This window comes from Anolis sagrei, chromosome 3, assembly GCF_037176765.1.
Source record: "Anolis sagrei isolate rAnoSag1 chromosome 3, rAnoSag1.mat, whole genome shotgun sequence".
Classification (NCBI taxonomy): Eukaryota; Metazoa; Chordata; class Lepidosauria; order Squamata; family Dactyloidae; genus Anolis; species Anolis sagrei.
This window is the reverse complement of record NC_090023.1, coordinates 229079425-229106133: the sequence shown is the minus strand read 5'-3', so window position 1 is coordinate 229106133 and position 26709 is coordinate 229079425. Positions and strand designations below refer to the sequence as shown.

The window sequence follows — 26709 nt, the reverse complement described above, 5'->3', positions numbered from 1 at the left end:
CAGTATGTGTGCATGTATTATACCAGGAAACTTTTAACGGTGGAGGCTGGATGATGTCAGCAGGCAGGCATTAGCCACTGGTTTGCTAAAGTGCCAGTTATACAAACTCAGCTGGCAAGCTGAAGACCAGTCATTTGACCTGCTCCAGCTGGTGCTGTACAAAGTGACGCTGAGTGCCTAACCCACTTGGACATGTTTTGCACTGAGGAAAATGCAAGATAAAGAAAGATAAAGAAAGTGTGTGGCTCTGCGAGGCATTTGAGGCTATGCATATCTATCACAGTCACTCAGAAATGATTTGGCTCCTTCCTTCTTCACTTCTTCTCCCATTCTGAAAGTGTTGAGGAAATGAAGTCAATCTTTGTACCCACCAACATTTTATTTTTATTGCTTTCAAGTTGGTTTCAACTTATGACAACTCTATGAATACGAGACCTCCAGATCACTCTGTCCTTGGAAGTCATGCTCAGGTCTTGAAGACTCAAGAGTTCTGTGAATTCAGTGGATTCCCATCACTTTTGCTCCTGCCTCCATAGAGAGAAATCTTTATCCATGGCAGTTCTTTTTCTAGTCTAGAAATGTGGAGATCTGACATCTTTCAAATGCCTGAAGAGGACTCAAGAGCACCTTGAGATCTTTGTTCTTCCTTGTGCTTTTAGCATAATTATTCAGTTTAGTCCATATATGCACATACTTCTTGCATGTATTGTTGTTCATTACTGCTACCAAGTTGATTTTGGCTTATGGTGAACCTATGAATGAGAGATCTCCAAGCCATCCTATCATCAAAAGACATGATCAGGCCTTGCAAACTCGGGGCCATGGCTTCCTTAATTGATGAGTCCAATTCATCTGGAATGTAGCCTCCGTCTTTTCCTACTGCCTTCCACTTTAGCATTATCCTCTTTTCCAATGAGTCATATCTTCTCATGGTATGACTACAGCACAACAGTGGTTGAGTCATTCCTGCAAGTATTCCGGCTTCATTTGTTTTTGTATTCGCCCCCCCCCCCCCGCCCCCGCTTTCCTTCTCTGTCCCCTGCTCTCTCTTTCTATCCAAAACATTCCCTCCATCACATTTCAGCTGAGCTTATTCTCACCCTACATGTTAAGCATCCCTTATCCAAATCCCAAAATCCAAAGTACTCCAAAAATATGAGTGGCTGAGATAGGGACACGTTTTGCTCTCTGATGGTTCAGTGTGCATAAACTTTGTTTCAGGCACACACACAAAAATTCTGTACAAAACTACTTCCATGCTATGTGTAGAAAACATATACAAAACATAAACGAAGAGTCACTTTATGTACTTATACTAATAAAGCAGACTCTCAGGCCTCTTCCACACAGTTGAATAAAACCTCCCATTTTCTGCTTTGAACTGGAATATATGGCAGTGTGAACTCAGATAACCCAGTTCAAAGCAGAAAATATGGGATTTTCTACCTCGATATTCTGGGTTATATGGGTGTGTGGAAGGGCCCTTAGTTATCCGGCATCCATGAAGATTGGTAGATGCTGGATAATTGTTTATTTTTATTTCTTTATTTTAGTTTCTGGTTGCTTAAGAGTTACTATTAAAAATAGACCTAATCAATTGCATACTATAGTAAAGGTATAGGTTTCCCCTGACATTAAGTCTAGTTCTGACTGACTCTGGGGGGTGGTGCTCATCTCCATTTCTAAGCCAAAAAGCTGCTGTTGCCCGTCGACCCCTCCAAAGTCATGTGGACAGCATGAGCACCATTACCTTCCCACCAAAACAGTACCTATTGATCTACCCAAATTTGCATATTTTCAAACTGCTAGGTTGGCAGAAGCTGGGGCTAACAGCGGAAGCTCACCCCGCTCCCTGGATTCAAACCGCTAACCTTTCAGTCAGCAAGTTCAGCAGCTCAGCGGTTTAACCCACTGCACCACCAGGGGGCCATACTATACTATATCAGTAAAAAGTAAATAATTATAGACTTGATTTAATGTAACATATCGGCTAAAATTGATTTAAATTTTAAAGTATTATTTCTTTGGTTATTTTGCCAGTGGCTTAAGAGTTCTGATTGCTTGAGGGCCCTTCTACACTGCCCCTCTATCCCAGGATCTAATCTTTCAGGGCCATAATAATAATAATAATAATAATAATAAACCTTTATTTATACCCCGCTACCATCTTCTGAAGGACTCGGTGCGGCTTACAAGAGGCTGAGCCCAAATACATCAGTAAAAACAGCAACAACAGCAATATAGACAATACATAAACTCATAAACAAAGCATTAAACAGTAACAATAACACCACGACGCATTAAAAACCTATGGCAGGGCCAAATGTAATAATTAAATTTTTTAAAAAATGCTGGGCATGACAAGGTGACATATAACTAGGATAGGTATTTGGAGAGAGATGGAGCGAGTAGACAATCCTGGATCATTAGTAAAGTGCGATTAGGGACATGTTGCTTAGGGTTTCCTTATTCTGGGAATGCACGCTGGAAGAACCATGTTTTCAGGCTCCTCTTAAAGATTGCCAGAGTTGGGGCGTGCCTAATGTCCTTGGGGAGCGAGTTCCAGAGTCGAGGGGCCATCACCGAGAAGGCCCTGTCTCTCGTCCCCACCAATCGCACTTGCGATGAAGGTGGGATCGTAAGTAGGGCCTCTCCAGATGAATGAAGAGATCGTGTGGGTTCGTACACAGAGATGTGGTCACGCCATCTGTCAAGGGTGCTTTGAATGCAATATTCCTGCTTCTTTGCAGGGGGTTGGACTGGATGGCCCATGAGGTCTCTTCCAACTCTGTGATTCTAATCCCAGATTATATTTATCCCAGGTTATCAGGTAGTGGGGACTCCTATATTCCAGTTTAAAGCAGATAATCTGGGATCAGATCCTGGGATAAAGGGCAGTGTGGAAGAGCTCGAAGAGTCTACTGTATCCATTACATTTGCCCGGCCTAGTTTTTGTTGTATCACAGTGTGTTGTTTTATTGTTTACTGTTATTGCTTTAAAAGTTTTTGATTTGCTTTGGTTTATATGTAATTGTTATATTGTTGTTTTATTGTGGCCTTGGCCTTTGTAAGCCGCATCGAGTCCTTCAGGAGATGCTAGCGGGGTACAAATAAAGTTAATAAATAAATAATAATATACCAATACTAGTATTCGATTTTGAGGCAGAATATAATACAGTTACAATAAATAGATTGTATACATCAAACCCTTAGAACACATATACTATTTTTATTTTTATTTCTCGTGTCAGGGCAGCCAGTCAATTATATTACATTTCTAACAGAACAAAGCAAACAAACAGAGAAAATACAAAATGTGTGAGTTTGGTAGTTGATTAAATGTCCTTTGACCAGTATCTGGCCACTTGGAGTGCTTCTGGTGTTGCTGCAAGAAGGTCCTCCATTGTGCATGTGGCTGGGCTCAGGGTGCATTGCAGCAGGTGGTCAGTGGTTTGCTCCTCTCCGCATTCGCATGTCGAGGATTCCACTTTGTAGCCCTATTTCTGAAGGTTGGCTCTGCATTTTGTGGTGCCAGAGCACAGTCTGTTCAGCGCCTTCCAAGTCGCCCAGTCCTCTGTGTGCCCAGGGGGGAGTCTCTCATTTGGTATCAGCCATTGGTTGAGGTTCTGGGTTTGAGCCTGCCACTTTTGGACTCTCGCTTGCTGAGGTTTTCCAGCGAGTGTCTGTGTAGATCTTAGAAAACCAAACAGGGGATGAGCTGGAGATGTCTCTGCCTTGGTCCTTTCACTATTGGCTGCTACTTCCCGGCGGATGTCAGGTGGTGCAATACCGGCTAAGCAGTGTAATTTCTCCAGTGGTGTAGGGCGCAGACACCCCGTGTTAATGTGGCATGTCTCATTAAGAGCCACATCCACTGTTTTAGTGTGGTGAGATGTGTTCCACACTGGGCATGCATACTCAGCAGCGGAGTAGCACAGCGCAAGGGCAGATGTCTTCACTGTATCTGGTTGTGATCCCCAGGTTGTGCCAGTCAGCTTTCATATGATATTGTTTCTAGCACCCACCTTTTGCTTGATGTTCAGGCAGTGCTTTTGTAGGTAAGAGCACGGGCCAAAGTGACTCCCAGGTATTTGGGTGTGCTGCAATGCTCCAGTGGGATTCCTTCCCAGGTAATCCTCAGAGCTCGGGATGCTTGTCTGTTCTTAAGGTGAAAGGAGCATGTCTGTGTTTTAGATGGATTAGGGATCAGTTGGTTTTCCCTGCAATAGGCAGTAAGAGCACCTAGAGCTTCGGAAAGCTTCTGTTCTACCATCTCAAAGCTTGAGCAGTAATGGCACGATCATCAGCATAGATGAAATACATATACTAAAAGGCATAGATATAAGATTGAAACCCATTCAAATACAGTGCAGATGAGGCATGAGCCAACTTGGGCCCTCAAGGTGTTTTTGGACTTCAACTCTCACCATTCCTAACAGGAATTGTGGGAGTTAAAGTCCAAAACACCTGCAGAGAGGACCAAAGTTGACCCAGGCATTTCAGCATACGAGCTTTCCCATTGGCTCCCGCCCCCAAAGTATGAGAGAGAGCTCCCTCCCTCCTTTCCGGAGCGGATGACGCATGCAGCTCGGGCGTCTCCTATTGGACGAACGCTCTGTTTGGGAAGCGGTGGGAGGAGGGGACGAGGGGGGAACAGCGGCAGCGGCAGCGCCCCCTCATCCCGCCCTCTCTGCCTCTCTCCCAGAAACATGGAGTGACACGTGAAGCTTATGCAATGTGAGTGACGTCCGCCGCGGCCAATAGGAGCCTCGGGACCGGCGCCGCCCGTCCCGCCCCTTCTTCCGAGGCGGCCAATCGGCGCCCGTTCTAGCGCTTCCCTCAGGCACGATCACGTTGCGGAGGGTATGAGGCCGGGGCCGGCGGCGCTGAAGGAGCTCGGCTTGGGAAGGAAAGGCAAGGAGGGGGCTCCCTCCGAGGGGCGGGGGTCGGCCTCGGCGCGAGAGGGGCGCTTCCGGCCAAGACCACCCGCCGCGCCGTCCCTTCGCGCCGAGGCTGAGGCGGAGGGAAACCGAGGCGGTGGTTGTGTAACGCGAGGCTCCCGTCAGTCAGTCGGTCCTCCTCGACGTCGCCTCTGCTGCGGGCGAGGGGCTCCCTCGGGGTTAGTAGGTAAGTAGGCCTCCGAAGGGGAAGGGGAAAGGGGAAGGGAGGGTGGGCTGGGAATCAGGGGAAGCGCCTCGCTGATAGAGCGCGATGAAGCCTGGCAGGGTCCTGTGTGTGGAAAGCGTCCTGGGAGTCTCAGGCTGGAGGCTCGTTTAAAGGGCACTTCAGAATTTGGAACTTTTTCTCAATCCATTGTGTTGTTTTTGTTGTTATTCAGATGGCCAATATAAAAGGGGTGTGTATAAAGAGTGTGTGTGCTGTGTAAAATACATGCAAATAGGATATACTGTATGTATCCTATATACATTCTCAATCCATTGTGTTGTTGTTATTCAGATGACCAATATAAAAGGGGTGTGTATAAAGAGTGTGTGTGCTGTGCAAAATATAAGCAAATGGGATATACTGTGTATATATATATATATATATATATATCTCCTATATACATGTATAATATGTATATATGATACCTATATATATATATATATATATGCATACTATGCCAGTATATAGAATATGCGTGTGCGTGTGTATATTTGTGTTTATGTATAAAATACATGTACATAAGATATATATATATATATATATATATCCTATATACATGTGTGTATATATATGTATATCCACACACACACACACACACACATATATGTATATATGATACCTATATATGTATATTATGCATATTATGCAGTATATAGAATATGCGTGTGGGTGTGTATATTTGTGTTTATGTATAAAATACATGTAAATAAGATATATATATATATCCTATATACATGTGTGTATATATATGTATATCCACAATATGCGTATATATAATACCTATATGTATATTTGACATATTATGCCAGTATATAGGATATGCATGTGGGTGTGTATATTTGTGTTTATGTATAAAATACATGTAAATAAGATATATATATTTATATAGATTCTATATACATGTGTGTATATAATACCTATATATGTATATTTGACATATTATGCCAGTATATAGGATATGCATGTGCGTGTGTATATTTGTGTTTATGTATAAAATACATGTAAATAAGATATATATATATATATCTGTATACATGCTTGTATATATAATACCTATATATGTATATTTGACATATTATGCCAGTATATAGGATATGCATGTGTGTGTGTGTATATATATATTTGTGTTTATGTATAAAACACATGTAAACATTTTAATATATATATATCCTATTTACGTGTGTGTGTGTATATATATATATATATATATATCCACAATATGTGTATATATAATACCTATATATGTATATTTGACATGTTATGCCAGTATATAGGATATGTGTGTGTGTATATTTGTGTTTATGTAAATTATATATATATATATATATATTCTATATACATGTGTGTATGTATATGTATATCTGAAATATGTGTATATATAATGCCTATATATGTATATTTGACATATTATGCCAGTATATAGGATATGTGTGTATAATGTATAAAATATATGCAAATAGGATATATATCTCCTATATACATATATATATATATGTTTATATGAAATAACGGCATGTGTCTATTATACATATTATGCCAGTATATAGGAAGTCTGTGTGTATAATTTATAATACATGCAAATAGGATATATATCTCGGTTCTTGTGGGTTTTTTCGGGCTATATGGCCATGTTCCATGCATCTATGGCAAGCATCTTCAGAGGTGAGGTCTGCTGGAGCTGGGAAAAAAGGGGTTTATATATCTGTGGAATGACCAGGGTAAGACAAAGGGCTTTTGTAAGTTGGGCTAGGTGTGACTCTTTCAACTGACCACCTTGATTAGCATACAATGGGCTGACTGTGCCTGGAGCAAACTCTTCTTGAAGGGTGATTAGATGTCCCTGCCTGTTTTTCTCTCTGCTGTTTTTGCTGTTGCAATTTTAGAATTTTAGAATATATATATTAGGATATATATCGCCTATATACATATATGTTATATATGTATGCATAGCTGCAATTATATGAAATACCTGTATGTGTCTATTATACATATTATGCCAGTATATAGGAAATGTGTGTGTATAATGTATAAAATACATGCAAATAGGATATTTATATATATAACCTGTATACATGTATATTATATATGTATGTATGTATATCTGCAATATGTATATATGAAATACTTGTGTGTATATATTATAATGTTATGCCAGTATATAGGATATGTGTGTATATGTATATATAATGTATATATAATGTATAAAATACATGTAAATAGGAGATATACAGTATGTATATCCCATATACCTAATATGTGTATATATAATAACTATATATGTATATTATAGATATTGTGCCAGTATATAGAAGGTGTATATGTATATATTTTTAATACTTTAATTTTCTGCTTCTCCTCGCGGCTCAAGGCAGGTTACAGAATAATTAAACACATTGTAGAAATACTACATATTCACATATTAAAATGTATTTCTATAAAAGCTACATATTAAAACATTTTTTAATTAAATACATATTAAAATACACAAAACAGATTAAACACAAGACATGCATTTAAAATTTACGCTTAAAGACTGGTTATATTATACATATAAAATCTATATCTTAAATACGTATTTCCCCTTTCTCTCTCTCTAAATTATGCCACTAATTATATCAGTGGTATAAGTTATCCAAAATGCTATGGGTTAGAACTGCTTTAGATTTAGGGTGCATCAACACTACTGAATCGGTACAGTTTTACACCACTTTTACTGCCTTGGCTCAATGCCTTGAGATCCTAGGAATTGCAGTTTCACAAGGTCTTCAGACTTCTCTGCCAAAGAGGTGCCTCACCAAGCTTCAGTTTCCAACGTTGCTTAGCGTTGAGCAACGGCAGTTAAGGTAGTGCCAAACTGCATTCATTCTGCAGTATGAACGCATCCTTGGAATTCCTGTATTTGCATATACTTACATAATGAGACGTCATTGAGTTAGCATTGACCTCTGAACATAAAATTCATTTATGCTTCCTATATGCCAGGGCCTATGCACATGGCCAGAAAATAGTTTTATACAGTGTCTTTTTTATAAAAAAAATGTATGCATGAAAGATTTTATACATTGAACCGTCAGAAAACAAAGGTGTCACTATCTCATCCACCCATGTGGAAAATTTTGAGTTTGGAGTAATTTTGGAATGGCAGATAAGGAATACTCAACCTGTATTGTATCTATGTTGTTATCATTCATTTATTTACATCATTTTGTATCTCAAAAAGCTTCTTGGAGTAGGGTTTATTTGACAGTCCATCATCATTTTTATAAGGATTTGTTCACTAATTTGAATACCCAGGTTACAAATGCAAGTGATTTTTTGTAGTTGTTTTCATTGTCTTTTTAAAATTACGATTTGGAAGGTATAGAGGACATGGAATAGTTAACAGGGTTAAAATTAGGTGTTCTGTGAAAAAGTGGTGGATAGAAAATATGTGTGGATCATTGAGGCAAAAACTGTGAACACAAGAGTACAACCATCCCTTCACTAACCCCTCCAGTTCCTGAAGGTAAACCTTGATTTTTTCAATTTCATGTAAGGGATACAATTTTACTACGCCATTGTATATTATGGGAATGGAGCATCCATGGATTTTGATCTCCATGGAGGATTCTGGAACAAGCAACAGTGGACAGTAGGGACTAATGTAGATGAAAAGCTTGAGATCATGCTTTAACATGCTGTAACAGTAGCAAATTCCATTTTTATTTCAACAATATTTTAGTAAACTATAGAAAAGATCTAAGTGTCCTATGTCATGTGTTTGCATGTTGGTAATTGTGGGGGGGGGGGGGGGGGCTGTGGAGACAGAAACCTAGGAGGAACTGGATTAAAATAACTTAGTTCCTCCTAGGTTTTAGGGTAGTGTAGAAGGACCCTTAGAAGCATGATTCCACTTTTACAAAATAAGGTACAACCAGCTTATATGCCTTGTTTATATATTTTAAAATACCCAATGTTGCCTGGGTTATTTGAAAAAGACATTTTTTTTAATTGTACAAGATGCATAAGGTTGTGGGTGAACTACACTGACATCATGCCAGGCTAACCCTGAAGAAACTCCATCACTACTTAAAGTTTGTTATGTTGGGCAAGTTTGCTCTAGATGCATAATCTGTGGGGTTCAGTGTGCTCTCTGGCTGTAGGGTAAAGTACAACTCCCACTTTGGTGAATCAGTCCCCTCAAACCCTTCCAGTACGTTGAGTTAGTCATGGGGGTCCTGCATGCCAAATTTAGTCCAGGTCCATCATCAGTGGAGCTCACAGTTTCTCTGGTTGTGGGTGAACTACAACTACCAGAAAGGAAAGTCAGATCCCCCCAAGCCCCTCCAGTAATCAAATTTTGACATATCAGGTATGTGTGCCAAGTTTGATCCAGATCCATTGGTGTTTGTGTTCATATTGCTCTCTGGATGTAGGTGAGCCACAACTCCCCCAAATCAAAGTGAATTTTCCCCAAAGATCTCCAGTATTTTTTGCTGGTCATAGGGGCTCTATGTGCCAAGTTTGGTTCAATTCCATCTTTGGTGGAGATCAGAGTGTGCATTGATTGCAGGTGAACTATAAATCCTAGTACCTACAACTCCAAAATGTCCAGGCCAATTCGCCTCAAAACCCACCAGTATTCAAATTTGGGCATATCGGCTGCACATATCCAGATCCATCATTGTTAGGGGTTAATAGTGCGCTCTGGATGTAGGTGAACTACAACTCCTATAAATCCCTCCAAAGACCTCCAGTATCTTTGTTGGTCATGGGGGTTCTATGTGCCAAGTTAGTTCCAGGTCCATCATTGGAGTTCAGAGTGCTTTTAGATTCCAGTTGAACTATACATCCCAATACCTACAACTCATATAAATTGTATAAAATCTCCCCAAACCTCTATAGTTGCTGATAAATTTCTATTTGCTGTGTGTAATAGAAAAGAATAGGAAAGGGTTATGGGAGCTGCAGTGGGTGGTATAATGCAAATGCCACACCAATAGGGAGAGTCAGAAAGACTGGGATGTCTGTGGTGGAGGAAACACATAAAATCTAGGATGAAATTGTCCCTCTATGAAAGCCTTCACTTGAGTGGCGGGCAGTATGGTTTTTGTGAAGGACATTGGCAGGGCTCTTATAGATGTTCATGGCTCTCCCTATAAGCTGCATGTCATTGGAGGGAGGGCCTTTGGTGTCCCCTGAGTAGTAGGAGCTATTTGTGGAGACAAGAGCCTACCTTTGTAAGTGGACACTCCAGCCACATATACAGATACATATTTTCATGTTAAATAAAACCCTTATTACGTTAAATAGAATATGGTTTAAAAAAGGACCCCATAACACAGTATGCAATTCTCCTATTTTTGATCGGCTGGCAGTACACTTCCAGTGACAGACAGAGAAAGACCCTGAATAAAGCCATAAATGTTTTCCATTTTAACATTACTGTTTCCTTTGAGCCCCCTGTGTTAAACCCCTGTGCCGGCAGGACTGAAGACCGACAGGTCGCAGGTTCGAATCCGGGGAGAGGCGGATGAGCTCTCTCTATCCGCTCCAGCTCCTCATGCAGGAACATGAGAGAAGCCTCCCACAAGGGTGATAAAGACATCAAATCATCCGGGCGTCCCCTGGGCAACATCCTTGCAGACGGCCAATTCTCTCATACCAGAATATGCTGTGTCCAAATGCTACGTTCAGCAAAGGACAAGAGGGATCCTCTCACCTCTGCAGGAGTCTACCGTATACCATGCAGCTGTGGACAAGTCTACATAGGGACCACCAAATGCGGCATTGCCCAAACACGAATCAAGGAACATGAAAGGCACTGCAGACTACTTCAACCAGAGAAGTCAGCCATAGCAGAGCACCTGATGAACCAGCCTGGACACAGCATATTATTTGAGAACACAGAAATGCTGGACCACACCAACAACCACCATGTCAGACTACACAGAGAAGCCATTGAAATCCACAAGCATGTGGACAATTTCAACAGAAAGGAAGAGACCATGAAAATGAACAAAATCTGGCTACCAGTATTAAAAAAACTCTAAAATTACAACAGCAAAACAGCAGAGAGGAAACAACCAGGCACATCTTAACACCTCTCAACAGGGGATTTTCCCAGGCTCAGGCAGGCCTTCAAATGCTAATGAAGGTGGTCAGTTGAAACATTCACACCTAGCTCCAGCAGGGAAGAGCTCCTTGCCCAATCCCAGCCATTCCACAGATATATAAACCCATTGTCCTAATTCCAACAGACCTCACTATCTCTGAGGATGCTTGCCATAGATGCAGGCGAAACGTCAGGAGAAATGCCTCTAGAACATGGCCCTATAGCCCGAAAAAACCCACAAGAACCTAGAGAGAGAAAAACCTTCCAGGTCCCATCATGCTCCGAGAGGAACTCATGCAACTGCTGCTGGAAAGCGAGTTCCCAGCAGGGCCCTCTCTGGAGGAGGAGCCTAGGGAACTTTTCAGCTGCCAGGGAGGGAGAAAAGATGCTGCAGGATTTTCTCAAGGAGCACCATGGCAGTCCCCTGCCTCAGGTATAACGCAGACTCCATCACCTCCAGTAGCTGATAAATCTGGTTCTTTTGATCTGTTTTGGCCAGCTTTTCAGTTGCCTCCTTTCTATTCTGTATTGGGGGGAATTACACAAAACGGTCCACTGAATATTACAAATCACTTTCATAGAATCATAGAATCAAAGAGTTGGAAGAGACCTCATGGGCCATCCAGTCCAAACCCCTGCCAAGAAGCAGGAGTATTGCATTCAAATCATCCCTGACAGGTGATTTGAATCCAGCGTCTGTTTAAAAGCTTCCAAAAAAGGAGCCTCTACCACACTCCGGGGCAGAGAGTTCCACTGCTGAACGGCTCTTACAGTCAGGAAGTTCTTCCTCATGTTCAGATGGAATCTCCTCTCTTGTAGTTTGACTTTCAGTCAAACTGATCGAGGCCCAAGCCTAATTCCTACACCACAGAGTATTGATATTAATAAAGGCAACACAATTTAATTCTTGCTCAATCAAATTCGTAGAGAATCACATTTTTACCAGTTGTTGATCCAGGATAAATGATTCAAAATTTATGAATAGAGGAGATGAAGACAGTTTCTAGAGAAGAAATAACAGAAACAGATAAGCCTTATTGTGGTTTGATGATGTTCTTGAAAACATGATCCAGTATTATTTATGAGATACATTTCTGTCTGCCTACCCAGCTGTCTTTTGACCACTACCTGCATTTTGATTGCCATATCAATTTTTTAGCTCAGTACTTCCTTTCATACTAAGGACGAGGAGCAGCATTGCTGCTTGTATTTCTAGGTCACTCAAGTAGTTACATAAATGACTGTAGCACATGGACAAAACACTATCAATGTTTTAAGGAACACAGAAACTTGAAATATCACTTCTGTCAAGGATGACACAACTAGTATCAACAGCTAATTCCGACTCCGCCCAGCCAGCTATCATAAATAATTGAATTAGGGCAATAACCCTGAGCAGAATATGCAGTAGAATAAGACCCAATTAACTTAATACCATTTATGTCAAAGTCCAGGAGAATCATGTGGTCCTTCAGATGTCATTTGATTGCAAGTCCCCACCACCATTGTAAATGGTAAGAGATCTTAACTGCAGTCCAGAAATTATTGGTAGGCCACATAATTCCCAATTGTGTTCTTAGTAAACATGTAAAGAACCAGTCTATAGAAATATAATCTTTGATTCCACCCACTGCCCACAGCAACAAGAAAGATTTCTGCAAGCTAATTTCCCTTGAAATCACCTTTTGGACAACTATTTCAATTCTATTCCAACTATTCTAATTTCATAAATTTCTTAAATATGAGATGCATGTTTATATCCAACTGATTTGAGGGGGAAAAGACAACATGTCCATCAATGAGCAGTAGATATAGTCTGACATCTTTTTAAAATCAAGGCTCATTTCATTGTAGTACAAAATGGAACACCTCATATGCTACTACTAGCTCACGAGAGAGAGAAGAAGACACAGGAATTAGATCAAACTGAATGTGATACTATCAGATACTATTACAAATCTATACAAATTAAACATTTAATTTGATACAGTAGTCACTGAAGATCAGCAAGCCCTGTATAATCAACTGTAAAAGCCTATGGCATTGCTACTAAACACACAGATAATCTCAAGTTACATCACCATGCCATTCTGCATATTACAACAATGCACTTAGGGGCCCAGTATACAATTAACAAGACATAGAACCAGCTAACAGAGAAAGTTGGCAACAGCTACTTTTAAGATCTCATCTTAGGACTCTGAAAATGCAAGTGCAGCACTAAGTGTAAATGATAATTCTGTCTCTCTAATGCCAAGCTTAGATGATTATAGTAAGCTGTAACACTGAAAGCTTGGTGTGTAGTATAACCATCAGAGTCCATATAAAAATAGCCACTGCTGTCAGTTTAAAGACACCTTGCAATACAATGCATTGACCCAGTACTGGATTGAAAATAATGTCTAGGATTTCTGTCAGTTATCAACAATACAGACCTGTACATATCTATTGAGAAGTGAAATCAATAAAGTGCAGCAGGCCTTTGTCCTGGGTATGTGTTATAACACTGCAGCTTATAAAGATTATCAAGGACTGCAAGCTTATTTGCATACATAAATATTTATTTTGATTTACATACATACAACTTTCTTCCCCACTCTTCCTATACTTATGTATCTCTATGGGACACTCACATTCATGCATTTCACAACATATTAAATTAAAGTAATAAAACTGTTAACCACACTCCATATACATATCATAAAAATATATTAAGACATATGACATATACACATTCCAATTTCACAATACTATTCCTCTGAAGTCATAAAACATGTGCAGATATCTGAAATCTCTAGAACATGGGTGGCTCGATGGTGAAACCAAATTTCAATGATACAGGACAAATAGGGTTAAAGAACTTTCAAATTAGACTCCAGCAAGCACAAGCAGTCCCAAGGTTATGAAAGAGATGGCTTCTGTATGTTTGAATGAATTTGAATCTAAGTTGGCACAGGCACATTTGTTAAGTGTAACTCCAGTCCAAAATGTTCTTATTTAGTTTTGGATAGCATAGGGTAGGGTTTACACCCCTGTAACATTTGTTTTGCTGTTTGTGTCCCTGTTAAAAAGATTTCACCTCACTTTCTGAAAATTGTGGGTTTTTGTGGAAACAAGGATTGGTGGAGAAATTTGGTTCCATCTAATGAACGTAGAGGGTACATGTCATGATTTCTTGAGTTCTCTGGTCCTTCTTTGAACCTCAGTTTTTGCACCGGAATAGATCTTTTTCTCAGCAGCGCAGTTGGTGTTTCTCTGCCATGTTTGGAAGGCTTTCCTTTTCTTATCTATTAACTGTTGGATCTCATAATTGTTTTCATCAAATCAGGCTTGATGTTTCTTAGTTTGATATGCAATGGTTTCTTCACAGACTGTGATAATGGCGGTCTTCAGTTTATTCCAATGTCCCTCAACATTTTCAGGGTGTTCTATGGGTTGATGATCCTTAAGTGTTGTTTGGAGAGGAGTTCATTTAGAGGGCTCTTGAAGGGCTTGAGTGTTCATTTTGTGCCTTATCTTTCTTCCTTGAAGACTGTTAGGGGGAGATATTGATGGCCATCATAGTTAGAATAAACCTGTGGTTTGTCCAGCAGTCATCGGCATCTGTCATAGCTCTTGTGGAAAGCACTTCGCGATGATCTCTGGCACGTATAATTATATAGTCTAAGATGTGCCAATGCTTTGACCAGGAGTGTTTCCGTGATGCCTTAAGCTTGCTTTTCTGGTGGAAGAGTGTGTTGGTGATGACAAGGTTGTGTTCCACGCATTTAGTGAGAAGCAGGATCCCATTCAGATTTCTGTTTCCAACCTCATATTTTCCTATTGTCCCTGGCCACAGGTTGAAGTCTCATCCAACTCTTGCATTAAAATCATCCAAGATTATGATTGGGCAATTTCTAGATATCTATGACAGGATGGTGTCCAGCTGACAGTAAAAATTTACTTTGATGTTTTTTTCAGCATCTAGTGTTGGTGTGTAGGCACTTATGATAGTTGTCTGTTGATTTTTGGCAAGGTTAATTCGGAGGGTTGAGAGTATTTCGATAATGCTGATGGGTGTTTTATGTTATGATAAAAACTTAAAATAATTCTTAAAAATCAGTAGATTGGTGGATTGTTCTGAAACTTGGCAGGCCTGCAGTTGTAAATGCGGTCTAAAACTGAGGTAGGTTTCATTCAGATAGGCCTTAAAATGACTGAGATTTGAGCCTTTAAAGTTTTCCCATTGTAGCCAATGAACTGAATCTTTTCCAAATGAAAGTGGCAAGACTTCTCCCAATTCAAATAACTTCTGCATAAACAAAATGAGGGGTTCACCAAAAATGGACTCCGAAACAGCATGCCCTTTGGCTGAATCACACAAGCCTAGTAGGAACTACTGAAAATGTCCGGACACTGCAGGCCTGCTGATAGGAATACCGTGAAGACAGTCTTTTTTATTCATTTGGAATCTTTCCTTTGTCCCCTCAGATTAGTCTAGGATGGAAAATAAATACAAATGGGACATTTTCTTATGCTTATTTTTTCTGCAGAAAAAACCCTATTTTCTCATTTCTATTCATTAAAACATTCATATAATTAATAACAAAGAATACCAGTACAGTATTAACTGCATCTGACATCTTCTGTCTAAAATCAAGCAAGGTTGTGTAGATAATGTGGGATGCAGTAGTTGTGATTCCTGTACCTGGTATTAAACATCATAATAAATAGATGAAGAAATATAGGGGATGTTCTTGTCACATTTGCAGATGTTACTAATGTAGGTAAAGGTAAAGGTTTGCCCTTGACATTAAGTCTAGTCAAGTCCAACTCTGAGGGGTGGTGCTCATCTCCATTTCTAAGTCAAAGAGTCAGCATTGTCTCTAGACACTTCCAAGGTCATGTGGCCGGCCTGACTGCATGGAGCGCTGTTACCTTCCCAGCGCCAGTGGTGCCTATTGATCTCACGTTTGGATGTTTTGAAATTGCTGGATTGGCAGAAGCTGGGGCTAACAATGAGGGCTAACCCCATTCCCTGGATTTGAACCGCCGACCTTTCAGTCAGCAAGTTTAGCAGCTCAGCGGTTTAACCTCCTGCACCATCTGGGACCCCTCTAATCTAGGTAAAATAACTAAAATTGTAGAAAACAGAAAAGAGAACTAAGCCAGACTTAGAAAATGGATTAATCGGGTACACAAATATAGGATGGGTGACATATGAACTGAAAACAATGTGTATGAAAAGGATCAAGAGTAGGGGTGGAAATATGGCCTAGGAGTGGTACTTAGCCCTCATGAGACTATTAGAACCAACATGGTGTAGTGGTTTGAATGTTACACTATAATTCTGAAAACCAGAGTTCAAGTCTCCTTTCAGCTGTAGAAACCCACTGAATAATCTGAACCAAGTCACACATACTTTCAGCCTCAGGAAAACAAAGAGAAACAATCTCTGAACAAATTTTGCCACAAAAATTAGGCATTTCTTGGGAACATTTGTTCAGAGGACATTTGCCTTTGTTTTTCTCTCAAGCAATTAATATGCATTGAAAGTCAATTCTGTAAGACATTTTCAGTTCTGACAACTTTCAGGCTCTATTCTTTTTTCTTTTTAAAAAATCTTTACAATCTAAATTGTTTTACTTAGAAGTAAGGTTTTCCAATTTCAGTGGAGTGTTTAAATGAGCATTGGATTAAAGACTTGCAGCCCAGTGTTGTGCATGTTTAAGGAATTTATTCTTTTATCCTCTTCTAATTATTGTACATAATTGAAAATCCTATTATCTTATTCAAAGTGTAAAGAGCCTAATCCTTATCCCTGGCAACTTCAGCTCCTGTCTTCTGCAGCTCCTACTGAACTGAGCCTATTTATTTATTTATTTATTTATTTATTTATTTACAGTTTTTCTCAACCCCAGGGGAGATTCAAAGCAGTTCACAACAAACTCTTTCAGCATATTTGTTTCTATTTTTAAGAGTTTCATCGACTTGTTAGAGTCACATCTGACATAAACTGAAACCTACTTTCATTTAATACTCCAGACAATGTGCCTAAATTGCCTTGTCTGTAGTCAACCATATTTCAAAATGTTTATGTAGCAGCTTGAATAAGGACTTTGGGACTCTGCACTTGGCACTATGTATGCTTTTAAACTGTTTTATTGTATTATATGTTTTAACTGTTGTTCAAATTGATATGTTATTTATTATATGTATAATGCGGCATTGAATTTTGCCATTACCCGTAAGCTGCTCTGACTCCTCTTTGGGGTAAGAAGAGCGGGTATAAATAGAGTAAATAAATAAATAAATGGCAAAATTCAATGTCTCACAGAGTATAAAATACAACACATAACTAAAATAGCACATAATAATAACTTAAACAGCATAACATAGAACATTGCATCGATCCCAAAGTTGTCGTAACTGCTCCATCTCACTCTCCAAATGTGTGCTTTAAAAGCTACATTTTGAGTAATTTACTGAACATCAGGAGGGAGGGGGCTGATCTGATCTCATTGGGGAGGGAGTTCCACAGCTGAGGTGCCACCATGGAGAAGGCCCTGTCTCTCATCCCCACCAGTCGCACCTGCGAAGGCGGTGGGACCGAGAGCAGGATCTTCTCAGCTGATCTTAATGTTCTACCTGGCTCATAGAGGGAGATATGTTCGGATAGGTAAGCTATACTCTAGGGTAGTGATGGTGAACTTTTTAGAGATGGAGTGCCCAAACCAGGGGGGTAGGTGAGTGGGGGCGAGCAAGCTGGAGGGTTCGCAAGTAGGGGCGGAATGGCAAGTGGGGGTGGGTGATGGCATGCGTACCAGGAAGAGAAGGCATTGCCTACTCCTTCTGGCACATGTGCCAGAAGCTCGCTACCACTGCTCTAAGGTTTCTCTGCCCATGTGAGTATTACAATACCATATTTCTTTGATTGTAAGATGCATACTAATTTCAGTACCACCAACAGAAAAAAGTGTGGGTGTGTGTACACCCATTATTCCAAGAAGGCCCTGTCTTGTTATTCTAGTTTGCGCCCCATTTTTAGAGACATTTATATGAGGGGAAAGTACATCTTAGAATCGTGGAAATGCAGCAATTCATTGGGGCTACTCTATTTCTAAGTAAAAGATGGGAGTCAGGGGAGGAAGAATTATATATACCTTTCCTAATATAGGTTGAATATCCAAATCCCCAATACTCCCAAATCCAAAATTGTCCAACACCTTTGCTTTCCGGTGGTACAATACACAAGCTTTCTTTCATAGACAACATTATTAAAAATACTGTGTTTTATCTTTAGGCTGTGCATAAAAGGTATATATGAAAAATAAATGAATTCCATGTTTTGACTTGGGTCCCATCTCCAACATATCTTAGGTTATACAAATACAGGTATTCTAGTCCCATGCACTTTTGATAAGGAATATTCAACCTGTAGAACAAAATGCAGATAAAACTCTCATTTAATTACACGGTTTATAGTGTCCATAAATTGTGGAACTCCTTTTTCAGTTCAAAACATAGCTTACATGTATCACTAACTATTGAGAAGGGGAATGGTGCAAGAACTTGAAAAATGTAAAATCTCTGGAAAATTGGGAATTAGAGGATGTAAATATTTGGTTCATTGGAGTTCCATTTAGTCTCCCAAAGGGTAGTAGAATTCAGTTTTTGAATTCATTTTTTACAGTCTATCATTTGTATTTCACATTTTTCCTAAAAAAATGAATAAAGATCTCTAAAATGGTTGTATACAATATGATTTGTAAGAATGTAAGTATATATTCATTTTCAAATTTTCTAGTTGGCTGATGCCTGATCACCTTATTGTCTTGCATCTAACTCCAGCCAAGGCGTACAGTACAAATGGAAAACCAAATACGTAGATTGTGCAAGATTGAAGTCAATTCACAACCTGATCTTAAACTTCCTGGCATTGTCATTCCTGTGATGCACTTATAGAATGGGTCATAGCTCAGTTGGATAGCACTCTCTTATTGGGCCACTGAACTACTCATTGTCCTTTATGTCAACATAATTACTGCCTTAGAAAACTTGTGTTTACATAAAAATACAGTCACCGCTTTTCCAAAGTCTTTTTTTTAAAAAGAGAGAAGTAGCAACATGAAGAATAGGATGTTTTCCCCCTTTTATACGAGAGTTGGGAATCAGATAATTTGTTTGCCAGATGTTGTCAAAATGCAAGTTCAAGGAGCCTTCGTTGGTATATCCAGTTGTGAGGAATGCAGTTCAACAATACAATGCGAATCCTACACACTTATAGACAAATGGGTTTTTGTCAGTCTTAAATGGATCCAATCTACTTTGTGAATTTTTGTCACATTGTGTTCAGCTTGAGTTTTTTTTCTCTTCTAGGTTGTGAACTCTAATATAAAGGTGTGAAGAATTATGAACAGTAACACAAATATGGCTTGAATAATAACAAAACTGCACCTGATTTTGCAAAGTACAAATGTTCTCATATTTCATTGAAGAGCTGAATTCTGGAATTTGAGCTTTGTAAAACATTTAGTTGTAGTAGTTGTTTTTAAAAGATTCTCATCAACATGAGTGACTACTTGGAAATGGAAAATGCTAAAATGATTGTAGAAAGCACTGATATTCAGATGAAGAATGAACAGAATCTGGGTGTTCTACAAGAAGACATTGAAATGAATGGGGAATCAAGTGCAATTGATGCCAATGAACATTACTCCAGTGGACATGACTCTCGTAATGAGGGTGAAGAAAATGGAAAAGAAACAGCTATGATAATGGAATCTTTAGAATGTTATAAAAGGTACTGTGTGGCTTTGATATAAAATAATAGTTCTGATCCTATAAATGTTTATAGTATAATTTATGGGCAACTTGTGCCAGTAGAGCTTTGGAAATGTCCTATAAATGTATCTGTCTATATTGATATAACTGCATTAAGCCATAGAGTATTTCAGGTGGAGATGAAAATGATCTTAAAATGAATTCTAGCTTTGGGTTTGTGCAAAAATGACACTATTGATCCATAACCATGGGCAAGAGACAAGGTTGTAAAACTGCTCTGTCCAGATCTTTCCCCTTCCTAACTAAGTTATACTGACACAATTTGCTGGCTTCAGGTTTTGATTCCTGGTGGTTAACCCTATTAAACTTGGTGTCAATTGAAAGGAAATTTTATTCAAGAGCCTGGAGATTGGGACTTGATCCACCTAGAGAAGAATTCAGGTTATCCCCCAAATTAGAGACAGTGAAATAACTGGTTCCTAAGTGGAACTGGTAGCAGCTGCCTTGAAAGACGGTTTGGGAGATCAGGGGTCATGGGATGGCTGTCCCCAGTCACAATACAACCACCTACTGTACACTCGAAGGTCCAGCAGTTTTCTATCAGGCCTGGCAGAGGAGGCTAGAAGGAGGGAGGAAAGGGAAATAAGAGAATGCACATGGATCCATTCGTAGTAAATAAAAGTTTGCATAAAATTAGCATTCTACATATTTTTTCAGATGCTCATGTTATGAAGTTTGGCATAGGCAAAAATAAAATGCTAATTGACTTGAGAGCAGTATACTTTCTGCACAATTCATTTAAGTTTAAACTTTGGACGTTATTGAAGAAAAATTAAATTCAGAACATGACTTTTTGTGTTTGCATTATGTAGCAGTGAACTGACTTCAAAATCGAAAATTCAGAAGGAACTGATAAAAACGTTGCAAGAATTAAAAGGGCATCTTCCTCCTGATAAAATGATCAAAGGCAAATCTACTATCCTATCAACTCTGAAATATGCACTCCGGAGCATTAAGCAAGTTAAAGGTAAATATACCAGACATTTCTATTTGTAATTATACTGACACAATTAAAACTGCATTTTCAAGGTAAAATAGGAAACTAGGTTTTAATAAGAGAGGCTTTCTGAATGGAGTCTAGACTCTTTCAGGCAGGACAAATGTTTTGGGAGATAGCAGCATTTGTTGCTGTAGTTCCCAATTTTTGTCTGCAACACACTTTGGTTAATTCTTTTCTGCAGTAATTTGATATTGTGTCCCTACCCACAAAGACAACAAATTTTATTTAGTGTATACTTGGTTTTCTCGTCAACTGTGGAAAACAAAAGTGTGTGTCCCTTTTTGTTTTCATGATATTTCTGCCATTTGCTCTCATCACCACCACTACCTCTTCCTCTATGTCTTTTTCTTCTCCTTCTCATCCTATAATGTTCTGTAATGTCCCTGAGGGCCAATACAGTCCAAAATGATACTCTCATGTTCCCCAGAGAATGTTTGGGAGCATTTTGGGAGAAAACATTGAGGCGGGGGGGGGGGGGAGCGGGGTTCTCTCTAATGTTGCCTAGAGGGCTAATGCAAGGTTCCACAGTTGCATACCCCTTGCTTAGAGGCTGCAAGAGTGGGCAAGGATGAAGAGAAGGGATGTTGCTAGAACCATTCCATTTTTAATTTGTGTGCAGATTATTCACATCTAGACATTCACAAATATTTGACAGAGTGGCTGTGTGACAGTTGTGTTGTACAAAATGGTTGCACCTCTTGTGGGCACTTCAGAATTTCCTATAAAGTGTCAGCTTGTCCCGGGCTTCTAGCTTTTTTGAAATATGGAAAATGTGTTATGTTCAGGAATGCAATTGAAAAAGATGTCTCTGATCTGCTACTTGTTCAACAAATCAATTTACTATTATTTATTCTGCTATTCTAAGAAAAATCACATGGTCATTATATATGACTGTGGTTGACATAAGCAACATCACCTAGAATGTAAACAATGTTTCTTGTTTTCATATAGCCAATGAAGAATATTATCAGTTGATGATGACAAATGAGACCTATCCCTGTGGTCTTGATGTATTGTCCTATACTGTTGAAGATGTCGAAAATATTACTACAGAGTACATCATGAAGAATTCAGTGAGTATTATTGACCATAAATATACATTGAAACAACCTTTATACATTAAAGTGAGAATTTCATTTTGATCTAAATATCACTTTCTGTAGCCTTTATCTTCTTGATATAATAACTTCATTCTCCAGGTCACAGGAGAGACATTGCAATGAAGCAATTATGAGTGTTGGACATGTTAGGGAAGTTTACAGGTGATGCTACAAGGGTTATCCAAAAAGTAAGGTTACAAGGCACATAGCTCTCACAGGGAATTTTCCCGGGTGAATTTGATATCACTGCCGTGTAGCAGGAAACCAGCGTAAGTGAACAAGCAGTGGTAGTCGTCAGTAGCTCATCAACTGGCATTGTGGTGAAGGTTAGAGATAAACGTCCTCATTCCGTTTCCTTCCAAGTGTGAAGTTCGGATAATCCTCGTAGATTATCCCCATTCGTTTAGATTAACAAGCCCTAAAGATTTCTGTTTTCCAGAGAGATTTTTATTATGTTGAAATAATGCAGACACTTTATATGGCTTCCTACCTGCGTCTTATCGAGGTTGAAAAATTCTGCTTGTAATTGGTACTTTGGTCTCTCTCTGAGTTCCAAGGAAATCTTTTAAATGCAAGAACAATCAAAAAGAAACAGGAGAACCAAGGAAGAATATGGCTTGAATGCTTTCAAAGGGTTGAAGGTATTTAGCAACTTCAGCATAAACAAGAAAAGTGAGGGGGAAAGAACCTTTAACTAGTTTATTTTAACATGTGCCTTTGTGCATTTCCCTGTCCTTCCTTAGATGTACTAATGGAATACAGCGTTAAAGGCAAACTGCAACTGCTTGTAGTTCTCTATCCAAGTTCTAAAATGTTGTTGCATACCTTGATTGAAGGGAGAGTTAACATTCTGGGAATATGATTCAGATGCAACCTCAAAGCCATATTTTGATTATAAAACTGTTGATTGATATGGGGACAGATGCTAGCAATAGGTGAAGAAAAAATATTAGGGCTAACATGTCTTGCTTGCTTTGCACATTTGTATTTCAATGAAGTTACAATATATCAAACATTTTCCTTCACTGAAATTACTTTGACTTAATTTGCATTATGTTTGATTTTTTAAAGGACATGTTTGCTGTAGCTGTTTCTTTGGCTACTGGGAAAATTCTCTACATCTCTGATCAGGTTGCTTCAATTCTTCATTGTAAGAAAGGTTCCTTTAAAAATGCCAGATTTGTGGAATTTCTGGCACCCCAGGATGTTAGTGTGTTCTATAGTGCTACTACTCCATACAGATTGCCATCGTGGAGTATTTGCAGTGGAGTTGGTAAGTCTTACATTAATCCACTGTGCTGACAATAAATATATTTTGGCTCCAGTTCTAAAGGATTAGTAATGAGGCAATGCATTCTTCTAGGGTAGAACTTTGTTGTCTGGGAGTTCCTTTTTTTCAAATGTGTGAATAAATCCTTTGGGGAGTGTCAACTCTTCCCTGTCCCATTTTTTAAATTACGGTAAAAGGACCTTTATACCACGAGTGGGGAAAAGCAGATGTAAAATCACTCTACTGTCTCAAAAGGCATAGTCCATAACTAACCCCATACACCATTCCTGACTAATGTGTGCTTCTCCCTGAACATTGCTCTTCCCTTATTTCAATACTGAAAGTGAGGAGCCTCCAGTGGCGCAGTGGGTTAAACCCCTGTGCTGGCAGGACTGAAGACCGACAGGTCGCAGGTTCAAATCCGGGGAGAGGCGGATGAGCTCCCTCTATCAGCTCCAGCTCCTCATGCGGGAACATGAGAGAAGCCTCCCACAAGGATGATAAAAACATCAAAATCATCCAGGCATCCCCTGGGCAACGTCCTTGCAGATGGCCAATTCTCTCACATCAGAAGCGACTTGCAGTTTCTCAAGTCACTCCTGACACGACAAAAAAAATAATAATACTGAAATTGTGTTTCAAGCTGAAATTGTGTTTCAAGCTGAATAATGCACAGCTTCTTGATATCTTGACTTCTTCACTTTTCAAATTCTTTCACTTTGGCTTATGAAACTACATGAGCCTTGAGGTCTTCAGGAGAGGTCCTACTCTCAGTCCCACCATAATCCCAAGTGCGTTTGGTGGGAACGAGAGAGAGGGCCTTTTTGGTGGTGGCCCCGAACCTCTCGGACTTTCTTTCTAAAGAAGTTAGAATGGCTTCTTTTGTGTTATCGTTCAGGAACCAAGTAAAAACTTTCCTGTGGAAACAGGCCTTTCCTGAAGGAGAATGAATGCTAGATCTACTGTATGCAATATTTGAACTGAATGGGAGTTCTGGCAGTGAGCCTGACTACGGCCTAAATGAAATAATACTAGATGGGTTTTTAACCTATTGAAGGTTTTAACTGTGTTTTTCTTTGTTTAGATACTAACTATATTTGATGTGGGGTTTTATTATATAGGAGTATGCTTGTGATGGGACTGCTTATTTTTTCATTTTCATTTACTTTTTATATGTTGTTTGCCGCTTTGAGTTCTGATTTGGGGGGACAGTGGGATAGAAAATAATAATAATAATAATAATAATAATAATAATAATAATATCCTATTAATATTTTCCTAACAGAATCTACCATACAAGAATGCATAGAAGAAAAATCTTTTTTCTGCCGCATCAGGTGAGAGCAACATTTTAATATTGGGGTGGGTTTTTTTGTTTGTTTGATGCAGTGTCTAAAATATTTTATGTTTAATGGTTTGTATGGTTTTTAATGGTTTTAATTTATAGTTATATGTTATGGAGTCAAATATGTGATGTATTATTTTTATATGTATGTTAGACATTGAATATTTGCCATTTATTATGTTGTACACTTCTTTGAGTCCATCCGTCCCCCGTCCCCCCCGGGGTGAGAAAAGCAGTGTAGAAATTCAGTAAATAAATCAGCACTTATCACTTAAATAGTGTAACAAACATAGTCATTTATGTTAATTAAAAACTAAGAAGATTAAAATTTACAGTTTAATAAATGACTACGGAATGCGATTTCTGGCATGCTATAGTTTACCTTAGACATGACCGTCATTCTGAGAAGCCCTTGCACATGCTGATAGGGAATAGGTTCTCCTTTTCCACAGTAATTCCTTGCACCTCTTGGAATCAATTCTAGAGGTTCTTTCATCTTGGTTGTGTCTCTTCAGAGTATATTGATGGAGGTTGTGATAAGACAAAAGCTAGAAAGCCCCAGTTTTTGCTTGGGAAAACATCCTGCCCTTTAGTTACCTGCCTACTGTTTAGATTCACCTATCAAAGCATTTAAAGATCTGTGCAAAATACAACAATTAAAGTATTCTTCCATTTACTTTTCAGTGCAGGAAAAGAGCGTATAAATGAGATTTGCTACCACCCATTTCGTATGACTCCATATCTTATTAAAGTACAGGATATAGAGGATCAGCTTTGCTGTGTATTGCTTGCAGAAAAGGTGCACTCTGGATATGAAGGTAATGCTATTTTTTTATTTATTTTAAAAAGTTGACCTAATATTTTATAGCTATTACTTTGGTGATGAACAAGACAGATTTTTTCAGAGAGATTATCTTAAACTTTGTAGGAACACCTATACATCTGTTAAAAATTCTAATGATACTATGTTTACTAGTAGAAGTAAGATTGTCGCATAGTAAGCACAACAATAATTCATTTGTTTTTTATGATGTGTGTGGTTTGCATCTTAACTTGTAAATGAACATGAATGGAAACAAATGTGTCCATTTCAGTGAACATGACATTGACTCCTATTTAGTTTGTCTTGTTATTCTTTAGTCATTTTGACTACTATTTGTTTCCATTTTGTTCTAATAATCTGGATGTAATCTAGCAAATTTAGGGCTAATCCTAGTACTTGGGGCAAATCCTAATAAGAGCAAGGTTTAAAGATTTAGCTACATTTATGTTTGTTTCAGTGAGATTTGAATATCATAAATTCAAGTAGTTATGAATGAATTGTTTGAAATTAATCATATATTCATAATGCCTCTCCAAGCTATAATTGTTCCATGAAACTAAAATCTTCAATTACCGGCTGCATAGTCAATCTCTGCTGTAAATAGATGCAGAGATTTATATGAGAAAATTTATCACTTTTGTAAATAGTAACTGTCCAGATCATATAAATGTTCTATTTTACTAAATGTTCTATTTTTTTTCAGCACCAAGAATTCCTCCTAATAAAAGAGTCTTTACAACCACACATACACCAAGTTGTTTATTCCAAGATGTAGATGAAAGGTGAAATGTTTACAATTGTTCATAGTTTATATATTTCATAATTCTTATTTAGCCGCAATGATTACTATAGTATTTTAAAAAGCAAATAATATATTAATATAGAATGATTGTGTTGCAATACGTTGTTAGTTGCTCAAGTAATAGTTTATCAAAAGAAATAAACAGCAGAATATCCCTGTGAACCTAGATCTTTGCTCTTGATACAGCTTTGGTTTGTATGGGATTAGGAATGAGGAAGAACAGCATATTGTATATGTTATTGAAATATTTTTGCAAACTAAGTGATTGGTACAATCTTGGACATTC

General features: G+C 38.7%; 1 protein-coding gene across 2 annotated transcripts in view; it reads left to right on the top strand.

The window, feature by feature from the left end:
• The first annotated feature begins 4816 nt into the window (after window positions 1–4816).
• The window catches only part of PER2 (period circadian regulator 2), a 40164-nt gene continuing 18271 nt past the window's right edge, over window positions 4817–26709 (top strand). The window contains exons 1-8 of one of the 2 annotated variants that reach the window (XM_067465951.1): window positions 4817–5127; window positions 19619–20042; window positions 20896–21050; window positions 22035–22156; window positions 23255–23456; window positions 24739–24790; window positions 25483–25616; window positions 26325–26403. In XM_067465951.1, the coding sequence (XP_067322052.1) occupies window positions 19810–20042; window positions 20896–21050; window positions 22035–22156; window positions 23255–23456; window positions 24739–24790; window positions 25483–25616; window positions 26325–26403 (977 nt within the window). In that variant the 5' untranslated portion in view covers window positions 4817–5127; window positions 19619–19809. Of the gene's footprint in view, window positions 5128–16195; window positions 16366–19618; window positions 20043–20895; window positions 21051–22034; window positions 22157–23254; window positions 23457–24738; window positions 24791–25482; window positions 25617–26324; window positions 26404–26709 lie in introns of those variants that run through there. The other variant, XM_067465952.1, reaches the window with a different exon arrangement.